The sequence below is a fragment of the Amblyomma americanum genome, chromosome 5, assembly GCF_052857255.1.
Source record: "Amblyomma americanum isolate KBUSLIRL-KWMA chromosome 5, ASM5285725v1, whole genome shotgun sequence".
NCBI lineage: Eukaryota > Metazoa > Arthropoda > Arachnida > Ixodida > Ixodidae > Amblyomma > Amblyomma americanum.
Genome location: NC_135501.1, coordinates 135,157,716 through 135,174,377, shown reverse-complemented (window position 1 = coordinate 135,174,377; position 16,662 = coordinate 135,157,716). Strand labels below are relative to the sequence as shown.

The 16,662-nt window shown below is 46.8% G+C and overlaps 1 protein-coding gene across 3 annotated transcripts in view; it reads left to right on the top strand.

The window, feature by feature from the left end:
- LOC144132706 (uncharacterized) overlaps positions 1–16,662 on the top strand; it is a 159,989-nt gene that overhangs the window by 110,757 nt on the left and 32,570 nt on the right. For 2 of the 3 annotated variants that reach the window (XM_077665301.1, XM_077665300.1), the window contains exons 6-13: positions 4,730–4,987; positions 5,897–6,070; positions 10,292–10,417; positions 11,703–12,073; positions 12,869–13,130; positions 13,901–14,152; positions 15,134–15,249; positions 16,230–16,464. In XM_077665301.1, the coding sequence (XP_077521427.1) occupies positions 4,730–4,987; positions 5,897–6,070; positions 10,292–10,417; positions 11,703–12,073; positions 12,869–13,130; positions 13,901–14,152; positions 15,134–15,249; positions 16,230–16,464 (1,794 nt within the window). The remainder of the gene's footprint in view (positions 1–4,729; positions 4,988–5,896; positions 6,071–10,291; positions 10,418–11,702; positions 12,074–12,868; positions 13,131–13,900; positions 14,153–15,133; positions 15,250–16,229; positions 16,465–16,662) is intronic. The other variant, XM_077665302.1, reaches the window with a different exon arrangement.

Genomic DNA, 16,662 nt, shown 5'->3' with positions numbered 1-16,662 from the left:
TAAAGGACAGAAGTTTGCATCTAGTTCCGTTGCTTACACAGCTTTTACCCTATCGTTAAAGCTTTGCCTGTTTCACAGCGATCAAGGGAGGGGAGTAGACAATTGAGGAAGACAAACGCCATAGGCCCGTCTACTTTCAGACGACACTAAGCGTTAAAGGGTACAAAGTGCGCCTACTCACGACAGATTCTTACAATACGGTCAAGCTTCACCACACCTGCGCTTGCTGGAGACGCTGCACTAGATCCTGACTGCGAAACACCACCTTGGCGAGTAAACGTGCGGAACGAGGTAAATAAAATTCACGCGCACCCCGTGGTTCGTCATGGACGACTGCTCGCAGAGAACCGTTGAGCAATGCGAACACTGCCGGCGCTCCCTGCGCAAAGAGGTAAGAGGCGTTTCATCGCGCGACTCTGCGCCAGCTAAATGTGTATGTAGCGGCCCGCGTTCCCGCTGTGTGGGCGCGACGTTGACGGCAGTTGTTGAGCGGCGGAAAGCATGCAGTTTTGTTTCGTGAATAGACTGCCTTCCGCCCACTGACTTTGTCTCTTTCGACGTCGTATACAATATACCTGGCTTACACAATTATCGTGCGAGTTTTTTTCTCTTGCTTTTAGCGTTGTAAGCCTCGGCGCGAAATACAAATATATTTTTAAGTGCAGGATTAAACGAAAGTTGACATACTCAGATACTCTGGACAAGCGTATTTTTAAAATAAGAAGTTGTATATGAATGCAGTTTTTCTGCATATTTTAAAATTGCATAATAACAACTAATATATCCGTAGATCCCTACTTAGGGCGTTTGTAGTTTTCTGGAATTTACTGTCAAAACGCAGTTTACTGGTTTTCAGTGGCAGTCTTGACTGCTCGGTGCAAGCGTAAGGAAAATATTTAAAGCAACATTTTGATACGTGTTGGAAGATCAGACTATTCCCGTCAGCATGTTTTTAACAGCATTTTACAATATTCCACAGTTGAATCACAATTAAAAGTGATGTTCAAGAAAGCTGGACTAGAAGATATGACGCCCAATGCACTCTCTGAGCACGACAAACGAGACACCACAAATGTGTTTCCTTCCTGATACCGTGTATCGCATTGTACAAATTCTTATACATAGCAGGATATTGACGCTAAAAAGGTTTTAAAGAGCAACGTTTCAAAATTTAGCGTTTTAATATGAAAGCAGTTGCCTTAATATCTGCTACAGAATGCACCACTCATAAGATTTTGCTAGAACTATGTTCGCGACGCGTAGAAAATGATGCAAAGGATTTTATGAAGTCTACAGGAAACATGAGAGTGATGGTTGTGAACAATTCATAAGAGGAGGAAGAGTGCTGTGAGCACGCACACGCACAGGGACGCTTACTAGAACACGTTACTACAGGCACAAGGCAGGGACAAATACACTGGTACGTGCACGGAACACTGGTACGTGCACAGAATACTGGTACGTGCACGGAATGCCATGGTACATGCACAGAACACCATGGTACGTGCACGAAATAACATGGTACGTGCATGGAACACCATGGTACGTGCATGGAACACCATGGTACGTGCATGGAACACCATGGTACGTGCATGGAACACCATGGTACGTGCACGAAATGGCATGGTACGTGCACGGAACATGGGAACGTGCACGAAATACTGCAGCAGGCACAAACCACTGTACAAGACACATGGACGCAGAACAGATACTCCCACTAGAGCAGGTCACTTGAAAAGGACAGCTGGCACAGGCACCTGAACACTGCTGCTAAATCCTTCACTTGAACACGTGAGCAAGTGAGCTCGTGAACAATAACAATTAATAAATACAGCACGCAACTGACAGAAGAGCGGTCCAGCTATAACGTCAGGTCAGGAGTATTTGAGCGAAATAATTGCACTGATCTGAGGATTGATCTTGAGGACGATATAGCAGGGTTGTTCCTCTGTATTACGAAAGGCAACAGGATGCGCCAACAGCTGCATCGCCACTTGGCCGAGCGTTAACGCTTCTCACGAGCGCAGCACCATGAGAACATATGAGATCATGCCTAGATGCACATCGGAACGATTCTTTATCTAAATCCACATAAACTAACGTTGGTTGATGCACCGTTTTCATTCATGTTGTCATTCGTCACACGTGCATGCTCCGCTGCACAACTTTATGACCACTTTCTTCACCCGTGACTTTCATGTCGCTGCCGCAATCTTCAATGGCTTTCTGTTGTTGCATTCGCCGTCTCCAAGCACAGCGCGCGTATCACAGAACAACGGCGCACTCTGACGTTAGTACACGGGCCCTGTAAAGGGCGTTTGATTCAGACAGCAGCAATCGCCGGACAAAGACTTCGAACAATCCTTTTGTCGTAGCCAACGTGCAATTTGTTTGCGACAGGATGCTTTCCTGGCCGACCTTGGAATACTGCCCAGAAAAAGCCAATCGATTTTGAGCCACGTACGAAAATGCATGTGTTTACTGCTTGCCCGAACCTATAATTTTCCGCCGGTACTAATTTTATGCGCTGAAGCCACGTGGAGCCGTCGGAACTGCTTAGAGACCCCGATTAAATGCCGGTTGTCGGGACACTCACATTTTTTTGTTTTATTAACGGCAAAGAACAAACTAATGGGAAGTATGGGGATACCCGATCGCAGCAGTACAATTGCATACGGACATGGGATTCATCTGCGGGTTTCTTATCTTCTTAGTCAGCCTCAAAATTACGAACCAGCTGTGACGTGCCGATTTCTTCACGTGGAGAGCATTTATTCTATGATATTGAAGTATTTTTGTAGTTCTTTTGTTCAGCATGCACATCGCTGATAACACTTAATTTAATAATTGTTTTTAAATAGTCATAAGTCAGTGCATAGACACGTAAATCACTTTAGTATCACGAGTCTACAATGCGTGCACTAGAAAAGCCTTTGTGTACTCTAGCGACGTTGCAGATGTACAAAAAGAATCAGACATGGAATTTGTTTCCTTTCCAAGAAGGATTTCCTGCTTCTTGTGTTCAGAGTATACTGGCCTTAGCAATATGTGGGGGCGTGAGGGATTCAAGCTGTCAGCTCCGGCATCACTAGCGGTCGCGACTAGCGTTGGAGGAGCAAAAGTATTTGTGAAAAAAAAATTAACTCCCAAATACCATCCCTTCGCAGTTTTTCGCGCGCATCATATATGTCGTCGCGACCAGTTCAATGAAAAATGGCCGGGCAGGGCAAAATACGCGGCCCACCGGCAGCGGTGGGTCCTTTTTTTTTCGACGCACCACCGAAGGTCACTGCGGGGCCCATGTGTATAAAAGCCGCTACGCAGCGGATGAGGGCGCCCACGAGGAAAACGATAAATAGGTGCGGAGCGGCTACGACGTATATGGCGGAGGCCCTGTTGTCTCCCTGACCTCATTGGCGACCCCCCCCCCCCCCCCCCCCCCCTGCCACCCTGAGTGAAGAAAAGGGCTTGGAGAAAAGCCGAAACGTCGCCATAAGCGCATTGAGAGGTGGCCGCGTGTGTGTGCTCACGCACGCGCAGGCATTCAGTACTCAAGGCTAGATGACAAAAGAACGTTTATTTTTATTGTTTATTCTTTGACGCGTTGTCACGGTCTGCATAAGCGGAGATTGAGGTAGGGCTCTTGAGTAAGTATGAATGGGCTTCAAACTCTGACTTTGTACGTTGTGAGTGGCGTTGTATAATACTTTTTATGCCTATCGGATTCGCGATCCTTTAATGGTGTACATTGTGAGCTTCCTTATATCGATTTATGTATAAGCTTTGTACCACTGCATTAGTGCCTTCATCGCAATCAAGACGCAACATAGAAAAATAGAACCAAAGTCCCTCAGTTTGGACTGCTGGCAGTTAGGCGCCGAGCGCAGGTTCACACTTGCGCGTTATTTGCTCAAGTATGTCGTTCCTATGCATCACGGTGCTCAGCGCTCTTAATGCAGGCCACAGTGACATTCATCCGACGGGATGAATGTAAACAAAATTATGTGTAAAAAACAATAAAAACCTCTCCGACGCACTATATGAATATTATATAAATGATATAAACAGTTTACAAATTATGGAGATGGGAGATTGGTTCTAAATAGGTTCGTACTCAAGGATGCCGGTATACCTACCTCTATAGCATACTTCTATAACTATACGCCTGTATACACCTGTATACACCTGTACATACCCGTGTACACCTGTATACACTTGCATATACCTATATATACCTATTTACCTGTATACCGGCATACCTGTAGCTCTATAGCATACCTGTATACCTACCCCTATACCTATCTCTATAATATAACTAAAGCTGTACAAATTGTTTCGCATTATTAATTTATATATTTTTACAATAGCGTAAACTGGCTCTCGCAGTGGCTCAGGGCTGCCGAGCCGAAAGAACGCGAGTTCGATCCCAGCCACGGCGGCTAAATTTCGGTAGGGGCGAGATGCTAAGGGCCCGCATGTACTGTTCGATGTGTGTGCACGAAAAAACCTTAGGTGTTCGAAATTTTGCGGAGCCCTCCACTCCGGCTTACATCATAGCCTGAGTCGCTTTGGAACGTTATACCCATAACCTATACGGACAGTCGATAGACTGCCTAAAGAATGTTTTGTAACTCCGAGCCTGAGCGTTCCTGTGCGCGAAAATGGGGAAAAATTGCGTCTCTAGCTCGTGTCCATATAATTCCTCTCTTTTTGCCGTCGTCCTTTGCAGATGGCTGCGTGCGCTACAACCGCACCTACCGCGTCGGCGAGGAGTTCACCGAGGGCTGCGAACTGCGCTGCGTCTGCCGGGGCAACGACGAGGGCGACTGCAAGGAGCGCTGCCAGGAGCCGTACGTGCGCGCCGGCGCCATGGCCTCGGACCCGCTGTGCTACGAGAAGGCGCTGCCCGACGACCCCTGCTGCGTCAGCGTGCGCTGCGCCCACAGCAAGAACGCCCCGCACGGACACCAGCACCACGAGCCCGCACGTGAGCGACCCCCCTCTTCTCTCCTGGGGTCCCGCTTTCGCTAGGAAGGCTGTGGCAACGCTGTTGCAGTTTCAGTGTTGACAGCTGTTCACTGCTAGCTTAGCAATGAGTATTACTACCCGTGTTACCTGCACTAGCTCTGCTTTCCTTGCTATGCATGTTACCTGAGCTTATAAAATGGTTGCACCACTAATTTCGCATTGATCAACACCGCAAAAAAACAAAACAGCAACATGCCATTATGCTTTCCTTGGATCAGTGAATGTTGGCTTCTTCAGTATTGTAATATCTGTTACCTAAGCTTTTTGTATTATCTGTGTTGCGCATACTGTCTGTGATATCCGTATTATCGATGTTACCCCTTCCATCTGACTGTCATCTAGAGATGTCCCTGCTATACTCCCACACCCGCGTTATCCGTGTTAATTATTTTAATTTTGTTGCCAGTTATAATCGTGTCACCCGTGCCAGTCGTGTTAAGCTTGCGAATCACATTATCGTGTTTACTGTTTCATCCGTGTTGTATGAGCCGTAATATCGGTGTCCCCCCTAATTTTATCCGAGCTGTATGTGTCACATTTATTTGTTTACGTAACTTGCGTTCAAAATACAATGTATACTTTTGAAGGAGGAGAAGCAACAAAAACGATAACTTCTACGTGGTTTTAGCAAATATTTCAAAATACAAGTAAGTTGTACAGAGAGCGGGAGGAGTCCTACGAACCGCGATGCAATCAACTTAGTGTGTTCGAAAAGCCCTCCGAGTTTCCCCTTTGGGCTAGATGCTCACTTTTGCCGCTGTGGCTTTCGAAGGTCGCATTCGTTTCGTTGCCTCCCCCCCCCCCTCCCCCAGCTGTTTTCCAGCCTAAAGCGCTCTTCACGCAGTCTCCCCCCTTTCCGCCTTCGCAGTGCGGACGTACAGCCAGAAGAGCGGCCACTGCCCCGAGATCGTGGAGGACCAGAGCACGGACCCGGACTCGTGCTCCAACGAGTGCAACAGCGACTTCGAGTGCGCCGGCGTGCTCAAGTGCTGCCCCAGCTCCTGCGGGGGCGCCGTGTGCGTCGAGCCCTTCTCGGGCAAAGGTCGGTTCCGAGAGCTTAAAGGGTTTCTCGCTTTAGAACACCTTGCGTGATCACTGCTAGTGTGATGCACGTCCGCGGCGGTCATATTTCGATGGAGGCGAAATTCTAAAGGCCCATGTACTGTGCGATGTCAGTGCACGTCAAAGAACCCCAGGTGGTCAAAATTTCCGGAGCCCTTCACTACGGCGTCTCTCATAGCCTGAGTTGCTTTGGGACGTTAAACCCCCATAAACCATAAACGTGTTGCACGTCCAGAAATTTCGGACAAAAATTTTAAAAACTGAGATACTTTTATGGTACTATTGCAGGGAAAGTTCCTTTTTAATTTGTTTCATATCATTTCATTTATTGAACCCACAGGGCCAAAGGCATTAAAGAGGGTAGTGGTTAAAAAACAAAAAAAGATCCGTAAACAGATGCAATGCACATTACAAAACAAAGTACTATTATCATCCTCCTGTAATAGAATGCTAGCTAGTGCAGAACGAAAATGCTGTTCATCACTTATGTCGACGATATCTGTGGGAAGGCGGTTCTATTTACGTGATGTACGAGGCAAGAAAGACTGAAATTTTCTTATAGTGTTGCATATTTGAATGCCAGCTTTGTGACTATGATCAATGCGGTTTGACACGTATCTGGGTGATGGCGTAGCATGGGATGATGATACAGTTTATGAAAAAGGCTCAGGCTAACTGTCTGCCGGCGGGATGCTAAAAGAGGTAAAGAAAGGTTAGCTTTATAATGGTCCATTCTTCTGATATGCTGAAAGTTGAAAAGTCTATTCGGCCATATTTACAATATGCCCCCCGGGGATCGGCAGAAGGAGGCAGGCAAAGCATGCCTCCTGACGAGGCCTACACCAGGGTTACACTTTAGGGCAGAAGCAAAATCTTTTAAAACGCTTCCATCGGTCGTATCGAACAGTTAAGACTCCCATAAAAACCAATGGGGAATGCTTTTGACGATAGCAAAAACGTTCATAGAAAAAAATTCGAATGCCATCGGGTGGCCTACAGATATGTTGATTGTTATAGTGAAACCGTACATCAGATGAAAAAAAATGGCGTTCATAAATGGTTTCTCGTTCAAAAATGTTTTTGTCCAGAATTGCTGGGTATGTACGTATTTGATACACAGATAATCATTGGTTCTTTCAAACGGTATCTCCGAAGTTTATGCCTGCTGATATCAGCGGGTGCGCGAGTCGTTCTCCTCAGCATTGCGGGCACCACTCATGCTCTCTCGCGGTAGTGGAGCGTATATTAGTCTTACAGACGAAAAATTGACCGTACTTAAATGGTAGGGTGTTTCACAGAACTGCGTTTTTCATTATGTCATAGAAAACTGGCTGCAACTTAATCGTGTACTAAATGTCTACTGCAGCCAAGCTTTTTTTTTGCGAAGTTATTGAATGTTAGCATGCAGCTGGAAAGGTTACATGGACAAGCCAACAGAAGCACTACTGGAGGTAGACTAGTTTTCACTATTGCTGACGTGTTTATTCTTGAGAGCGCAGTCCGCTCAGCTTAGGAGAACGAATGTAGCGCGAAGAAATAGAGAAGGAATGGCTGAAGACGCAAGTGAAGCATGTGCGGTGTCGAGTGAGTGAGTTTCAATGTTGTGCCACTTAACCAGTGCTGGCTTTATCGTCATTGGTTCAGCGTCCGTAACTGCGGCGCGGCAGGCTGGACACTCGCAGCAATGACGTCATATGTATTTGTGCCACGAGAAAGAGAAAGAGGGGCACGGTGGAAAAGTGGTTCAAAAAAGAAAAAAAAAAGATTTAAAGACAGAGATAACAGGCACTGCATGGTCATTTCTGTAGTCTGTGTACCGAGAGAAGGAATTAAGCCTGTGCACTCAATCCTCCAACACAACCATTGCCAAAATTGCATAACCAAACGGTATATCCACTTAACCATGAGGGGACATGCCAGAGAAAAATGATGAAAGAAAGAAGGTGATGTTACTAGACTCAGGTCCGGTTCGCATCCTGCACATAAGAAAGGGAGAGATACCCTGGAAAAGATCGGAATGGAAAGATCGTAGGCACTGCCTTGAGTAATGATTTTTCTAGAGCCGTCTGATCGAGTCTAGGCAGCATGCGACCGGTAGCTCGCCTCCCGTGCCAGAACGGGAAGTGATGAGGGCCACGTGCCGTAACCATAAACAAACAGTGGAAAACCCCACATGCCAAATCTTTGGTAGCGGTACGTTTCCGCGTCATTGAGAGTTAAGGTCTTGGTCCTTGTACCTTCGGCGCGTAAAAAAGCCGTGTGTTCATTTCGACCTGCGATGTCAGAAAGGGATGGGAAGAGGCCTTCGTCTGGCTGCATGTAAAGGATATGATTGCGAAACGGCAATGGTGATTATGGTAACGCCGATTTGTGTTCAGCTTGCCTAAGATTTAATGGTGAGGCTGTCCAGTCGAATGTCAGATTGAATATTTACCTACTACAGGGCCTCTCAGCTCCGGACCTGCTTCCACTTTTTGCCTACCCTTACAAAAATTTTTCAGACGGTCCATAGACTGTCTATAGACTCCCTATAGACAAATCTTATAGAATAGTCTGTAGACATACAGATCCTACAGACAGTCTATAGACAATCTGTAGATTTATGACCATACAATTTTAATAGACTTTTATCTATAGAATTTCTATAGGGTGCATAGACAAAAAGAAATATCTATAGGAAGGCAGTAGTATATAGACAGTCAATAGACCATTTTTAAGTGTGGTGCTCTTTCAAAGGCTTTGTTCAGGCAGCGCTGTGAAAAAGGAACTTTCCGCTTAGGCTTGACACGTCACCTCGGCAATAACAGTCAGTCAGCGCATACTGTCAGAAAGTAGATAGAGATAACAAAAAGAATATTGCGGCGATGGAAACAGCTTCCGATTAAAGTACTCAAATGGCATACGCTACCTTCAACAAGTGGGGTGCAGTCGTGAGGAATTTGGCTCTTACGCACACGCTTCTTGCTCTCATCGACATCGTACGGGTCCGCGATTAAGTGCGTCATTGAACAGCCTTGTAGACTTACGCTCATCTTTTCAATTGACGCCTAATTTACTGCATATCTTTTCAATCGAGCTGCTTTCTGCCACCTCGTGAGTGGTACGATATGTGAATAACGATGTCCCAATTCACGTTTCTCCTTCCACAAGAGCTTATCAAGATTCCGCGATCTTTTGGCGCGATGTAGTTGCACTTAGGAGAGGTTGACGCCATCTTCGGTACCCTTAGGCGTCGAGGGGGTAGTTCCCTGGAGTATTTGCCAGAGAGATAAAATCGGAGGCGCTAATACCCGCTTCGATATCCGTTGGAGCTGGCTACGCTTTTATTGTCAGACAATCAGAACCAGCAATTACGCAGAAGTATGCAACTCCGGGCAAAATTGCGACCCTTAGAATTTAAAAGGTTCCTGCATTTACCGAAAATTTCTAATGCCATTGTGCGTGGGATAATGCACATGTCGTCTAGTTTTTGATTTGCCGTTCATAGGTTTCAAGCCTTCGGCTTTGCCAATTTTATCATGTATATCGCTGTGAAAAAAAAAAAGAAATACATCTTCGGGCTTCACGTGTCCTTACTGTATTCTACCAGCCATCGGCGTTATCGTGGCAGCTGAATACGTTGTGGTATTTTCTTGATATCTGCCTTTGTCCGTGCAATACGTTTTCATCTTTTGCGGCATGACGAAATGTGTAACTAATAATCGGTCGTGTGACTTCAGGAAAATATGGCGATTTTTTTTTTTTGTTGCGTTGTCGTCACAAAGCTTATTACGCAACACGTTCACTGCTATAGCGATATCCGGAGCCCCATTTCCTCTCCATCGTGGTCCACCGGTGGGCCATCTCAAATTTTTTTCGGATGCGATGTGGCCCATCAGTGGGGCACTGGCAAAGCCAGCTTCTTGGAACGGCCGACAGATGGCAACGGGGACCTGGCATTTGCGGTTTTCGCGGGCTTTTTGAAAAATCTGAGCTGCGCCCCATGACTTCATCGATCGATTCGTAACCGCACAATGTAAATGCACGACGTTACTCAGCGGTGACCCAGTACGCAGTGAACGTGTTAATCATACTGTGGACAGCATGTTTAAACTCTGTGTCACGCGAGTGTCTGTCTCGCAAAAAGAGAGCGCTCTTGTGCTGTTGGGGTGATGCGCTTGAGTTGCGAGTTGCATGTTGCTCGTTGTGTGGTGTGACGCAGACCCGTGCGACAACGTATTCTGCGGACCCAACGCGATCTGCATGCTGGAGAACTCTGCGCCCGTATGCCGGTGTGCGAGCGGATACAGCGGCGATCCTAACAACGATACGACGGGCTGCACCCAAGGTCGGTCTTGACGCGACTAACCCACCGTCTCGCGGCTTAGTCTGGCATGACCTGTCTTGTGGCATGAACGGCTTGTGTCGGGGCTAGCTGGAATGGCGAGATGGCGTCCTATGCACTGCTGATTAGAAACACCGTTTGGAAACATAGCAGGGGCGGGAATATATACTTAGGCAGCCAAGGAACACCAGAAAACTGCCTGATTCTCAAGCTCGCACAGCTGCTAAAGTGAGCAGAGTTCAAAATTGTGTCGATCGACATTTTGCAATCAAGTGGTAATATATAATGAAGCATCAGTGCTTTCTCTTTATTGACAGTTCTTCTCGGGGATGTTATATATTTTGCCAAGCTCTTTTGAGTGCTCATTCTAAAAAAAAAAAAAAAATCAGCGTCAGAAATTGCCATATTCCACTAGTAAACAGTGCAGTAAAATTCCTCCTCTTACCGCAGCAATTCCCGGTTCTCTTGAGTTTCACCCACAAATAACGAATACTTAGCTTTAGTTGAGCGTGCCTTTCGCGGTGAGCAGAACAACATCTTGCCTTGCTGGACGCTTTTCCTGACGTGTATTGCACGCACAAATATGTCACAGTACGGGAAAGTAATCAGCAATTTCATGGCGTAGCATAAATGCAGCTTGAAAGCCGTAGTTAGGTCAAGGTGAGAGCTTTAACCTATTTGCCGTCCATCCCAGACAACAAAAAAGCGTGCAGACAGTTACTCTTTTGCTGTGGGAAGACAATTTGCGGAGCAACATATCGAAGTGCAAGGTAAACCCAGGAAGGATGACTGGCAACTGCGGACTTTAACATTAGGAACTTCAGCAAGAAACTTCAGCATTAGAAATTTCAGCATTAGAAACTTCGGCATCATAACTTCGCCATTAGAAACTCCTGCATTAGAAGATTCCGCGTTAGAAGATTCGGCTTTAGAAACTTCAGCATCAGAATCTATGGTATCAAACTTTGGCATCAGAAACATCAGCATTAGAAACATCAGCATTAGAAGCTTCGGCATTAGAAACTTTGGAAATGGAAACTTTGGCACTAGAAACTTTGGCACTAGAAAACTTTGGCACTAGAAACTTTGGCACTAGAAACTTCGGCACTAGAAACTTATGCACTAGAAATTTCAGCATTAGGAACTTTGGCATCAGGAATTTAAGTATTAGTCATCACTAGCATTAGAAGCAGAGAAGGCTCTATTGTGCTTTGCTTTGAGTTTTGGCAATCGGACTCCTCAGTCCTGCGTGATGACAAGAGAATTCAGACATCGATTGTCTGTGCAGAAGAAAATGCCGCGACACCCGCGGTCAGTCCACCCAAGCCCGATCAGTCTGCCCCATCAACGGACACTTGCGTCTACAAGAACCAGACGTACCCGGTGAACGAGTATTTCTACGACGGCTGCAGTCTCAAGTGCCACTGCACCGACCAGACCGAGGTGGAGTGCATGCAACGGTGCCTCTTCACCCTGGAAGAGCCTCCCACGGGCAACGTCGACCCCGGCTGCGAGATTCTCACGGACCCCAACGACTCCTGCTGCAAGATCCTGGCTTGCGAGGCGTCACCCAACGGAACCATCGCGGTCCCGAACGTCACGGCACCTGGGCAGAACTCGGATGCTGCCGGAAATGAAACCGCCAAGAACGACGTCGAGGTAAGGCACAGCTTAATTTATTCCTAAAATTACAGCAATAAGCGGTGATGTGTGCTCAAGCTATTAGGCTTTGAAGATATCTTTTAAAAAGAAATTGATGTGATGAAGTTAGATTGAGGATCAGCCGCTACAGAGTTCGAAGTCATATATATATATATATTATATGCGAGAATTTTCTGAGCCGTGTAGCACGCACAAATCAGTAATACTCCCCTGTTTGGTAGATACAGCTTCGAGCAGTCGCATGTGCCAAATAAGTTGTCCAGTACGCGGTTGATTCAATCACAGATGCAGAGACATCTGTAAAGGGTTTTCTTTTTCAAAGCTGCGGCGAATTTTAACAAAGCAAAAAAAAACTTGTAGTAAATGATTGCTTTATTTGGCCATCAACCGTCACATTGGCGAATGCAGGTTGCTTTCCGACAGAAGCAGTTGCAAGATCTCTGCTGTAGATCTGACTGGCAACGCAAAAACTTTGTGAGAAGCAAACAGGCTACACGAAGGAAGATAATCGACATGAACTGCTGGCCATGCAATGGCGCTCCTACGGCATTCGTACGGTTCCTAAACTGTGGAGAATGAGAATCCTCATGCTCAATCTCCATAGCTTCGGAGTTGCAGGAATGCCGCACGAATCCCTTCAGGCAGCTCGAATGAACTTGTAACGTCGTGCTGAACCACCTGAATGTTGTTGAGAAAATAAATGGGTACACTCCCGATGAGTCCGTTCCGCGCGAGCGCAACCTGCACGAGAATGACGCGGGCCGGCGACGGCTGGTGCATGCATGTTTGAAGGCGACCACAACTGCACGGCCCTCGGTGGCAAACACCACTGTCGCTGGCGCCAGCGATGACCAGACGGCAACCACCATCGTCTACGAGCAGGAGACCGTGACCGAGAAGATGCTCGTCGACACCGGCCTCACCACCATTGTCAACGTTATGGAGCCCGCCAACGTCACGGACAGCCCGCTGGGGACCTCGAACGTCACCGCTGCCGGCAACAGCATCGGGAGCGACGGCACGCCGAACGCCTCTCGTCAAGGAGGCTACCCAGGTAAGCGCACCATGAGGGATGCTTTGTAGAATTGGCGAAGAATTGCAAGCACAGAGCAAAAAGAAAAATGGACCCGTGCATCATGCTGCGAGGATTGAGTGTATCAGTTATTGATTCATGCAGGAATATTTTTTTTACTGTCGCGCTGTCCTTTGCTTTCTGCAGTAAGGTGTAACAGAAGGCACGTTGTTTCTGGATGGCGTTACTTGGAACTCGTTAGCTTCAAGGAACTGCGTAAACAGAAGTTCATCTGCGTAACGTTTGGTTTGGTATCACAAAAAACCATGCTATGTATAGATTGTTAGTCTCCTATTCGCACCGAAGGCAAACGTTCTTGATATGTATCTTTCTTCAGCGATCCATGAAGCGTTTGTCTATTGCTTTTTAATTTTTCCATGAGGCAATTGGTGCAGTTTCAGGGGTCATTAGGATATACTCTGGATCGTGCGCCACGATGTTTAAAGCTTCGTCCAATGATTAGATGTACTTGGCAGTAGCCAACAACTAGCAGCACGTCAGAGCAGAGTTGGACGGGGAGAGTTCTCGACCCATCGTAAACACTAAAGTGCTGTTTGGAAATGAAGCAGCTGATAACATCGTAACTTTTTCAGGGGCAATACAAAGCTTTGTATCAGGTTCAAGCCGTTGGGAACAGCAGTATTCTTAGCACTGGCAACCTAGTTGCTCGCAAAACTACAATTGCATGGCAAGGGAATCCGTCCGTAAAAATGCAAGAAAGCAATGTGCGTCCCTCTGGCGTTCCCCCACAGGCAAGCTGCACAGGTTCGACGGGTGCGAGTTCCGCGGCAAGGTGTACCAGGGTGGCGAGACTTTCTTCGACGGCTGCGAGGCCCGGTGCACGTGCAGCGGTAAGGGACACCTGTCCTGCGTGCCACGGTGCAACATCATCAGCGCCAGCGGGGGCGACACCTGCAAGGAAGTGGCCGACCCGAACGATGCGTGCTGCCGTGTGCTGGTCTGCAATCCTCCCGGAGACACCCAAGCTCCGACCAGCGTGGAAGGTACGGATGAAGAGTCGTGTTATCTCTGTCGGTATAAGGTGGCCTGTGGAGTGTACCGCATGTCCGTTTCTTGAGAACTTGCCAATTGTCCAGTTGGAATTCGCTGCAGCGTGCTTTACCATGATGTACTACAAACCATGCAGTTGAAGACAAAAGACAACACGTACATTCGTGTTCGTCGTTGCTTGCGGTGAAATTTGTTCTATTCTATTGTTTGCTCATTAAAAAAAACTGCCCGTGCACTTTTGAGCATGACATGCAGTGGCTGCCGAGGCAAAATTACGGTGTGTGTGTGTTGATAGTTGCCGTGACATTTATTGGTTTACATTTATACGATCTCTCGGGACAGCCTTTGGATCGAAATCATTGATAATGACTAAAAAAGGTCAGCAGAATTGATGTTGTTAGTTCTGTTAACATAAATTCAACGGGGCAATGAGAAAAGCAACTGCGAACAACGATCGCTACAGCGCTGAAAGTATTAGTGAAAAAAGCGGTGGCTTATACCTTCTCATGTTTCCCTAGAGAGTCAGCAGTATGCGTAATACAAAATGTGCAACCTGTTGTGAGTACTTGGTGTTAACAAGGCTGTCTTCCGAATAATTTTGCATTAAACTGCACAAAGGCACTGAACACACTGTCATTGTTGAGGGCGCAAAAAGACATCCTAAACGAAGGAAGAAAAGTGAGAGTAAATTTTACTACGCATGAAATTAACTGGTGTTAGATGTAGATTTATGGCAGGTTGGGCTGGCACAGTAACAACTCTTGCAGAGGAATGTCCATAAAATTGGTAATACTTCTGTTGGTAATACTTCTGAATGTTGTGACATACCTGGCTGTTTACATAAATTCGACCGAAAAGCTGGCTGAGCAATGAACTGTGCTCACTGAGATTTTACAGCAACAAGTAAGTTTTGCACATTTGTCTTCTGTGTTTTCGTTTTTACTGAAATGTTGTGCGATTTCTTCTCGTGTCAGGCTTGAAGCTGCTCATTGAAATGGCTGAACCTGAAAACGGTACCACAGTCAAGATCCGCTGGACCATGCTTCAGGACAATAGGACTATGCACATGGCAGCGGACACGATGATCCAGGTAAGCATAATTCCTTTTCTTTTACATGCGAGGTTTATCTTGACAAGCTATACATGGAGGACACCTGTCCCAGAAAATTCAGCGGAGATAGTATTGTGTCCTGGCATTTCGCCCCACTCAAAAGACCGAGATTTTTTTAAGTGAACGCGAACTGAAGTTGGCTAAGGAAATGGGAATATAAATTTGTAGTAAAAGAGCGGAGATCTCAAACTTAGCTTGGAATATGTCATCAAAAAACCTTATGCACGACGGACAGGAAACAAAAGGCAAAACATATTCTATGACAGAAGTGTGGGAAAGAGGAATTTCCGCTTGTGCCGCACTCAGCATCTTTGATCACACTGATCTGTTTTTAATCATTCCTTGTTTTGTACAGTGGGTAAGCGAATTGATAACTGACGTGCAGTCGGAAAAAATTTGAGGGCGAGCAAACTTTTTGCTCAAAACTGTTAATTTTCTACTTATTTGACAACTAATCTTTAAGACTACTTTTCAGTATTGTACGCCAAGAGGAAAACTAGTCAGACATATGGATAAACTGCACTCTTCACACGTAATTGTGGAGTAATCAATAAATGAATGGAGCCGCCGCGGTGGCTCAGTGGTTATGGCTCTCGTCTGCTGGCCCGAAAGACGCGGGTTCCATCCCGGCCGCGGCGGTCGAATTTCGATGGAGGCAAAATTCTAGAGGCCTGTGTACTGTGCGATGTCAGTGCACGTTAAAGAACCCCAGGTGGTCGAAATGTCCGGAACCCTTCACTACTGCGTCCCTCATACCATGAGTTGCTTTGGGACGTTAAACGCGCATAAACCCATAAACCAATAAATGAGCGCTGAAACTTTGTTCCGCCTTATTTGACCGCACCCTTGCATAGATGGTCTAACGTGCGCACAACACACTGACTCTCGTAGCGGCTTCGAGCGTTAAAACGCTAGACTAATATGCCCCGCATCCATCTATCCCTGTGATTTGTGTGCAGGTGTGGTACGCTGTGGTCACGAGCGACGGAGGCACCGTCCAGTGGATGAAGCACAAGTACAAGCTGAGCGACATGCGTGCCGTGCCGGCCAGCTCGTCCTTCGAGATCCGCCTGGGCGGCCTGCAGCCCGAGACCGAGTACTACCTCCGCCTGGTCAAGCCTCCGGGGGAAGACGCCGACGCGGAGTCCAGTGCCACGTCCAGCAACACGGTCAAGGTCAAGACCTTCGCTCCCGGTACGCTTCACGCATCAACGCTCTGGCGCGGATGCCCGTGACTCGTTCACGTCTGTTGTATGGCGGGCGTCTGCTTGTCCACATCGGAGAACTAGGACAGCTGAGCTAGTTGGAAAGAAGTTGTCATTTTAGGTGAATTCACTGACAAGCACACGAAACACGCAAAGGGTGTCCTGTGGTTATGTCTTTTTATGTACT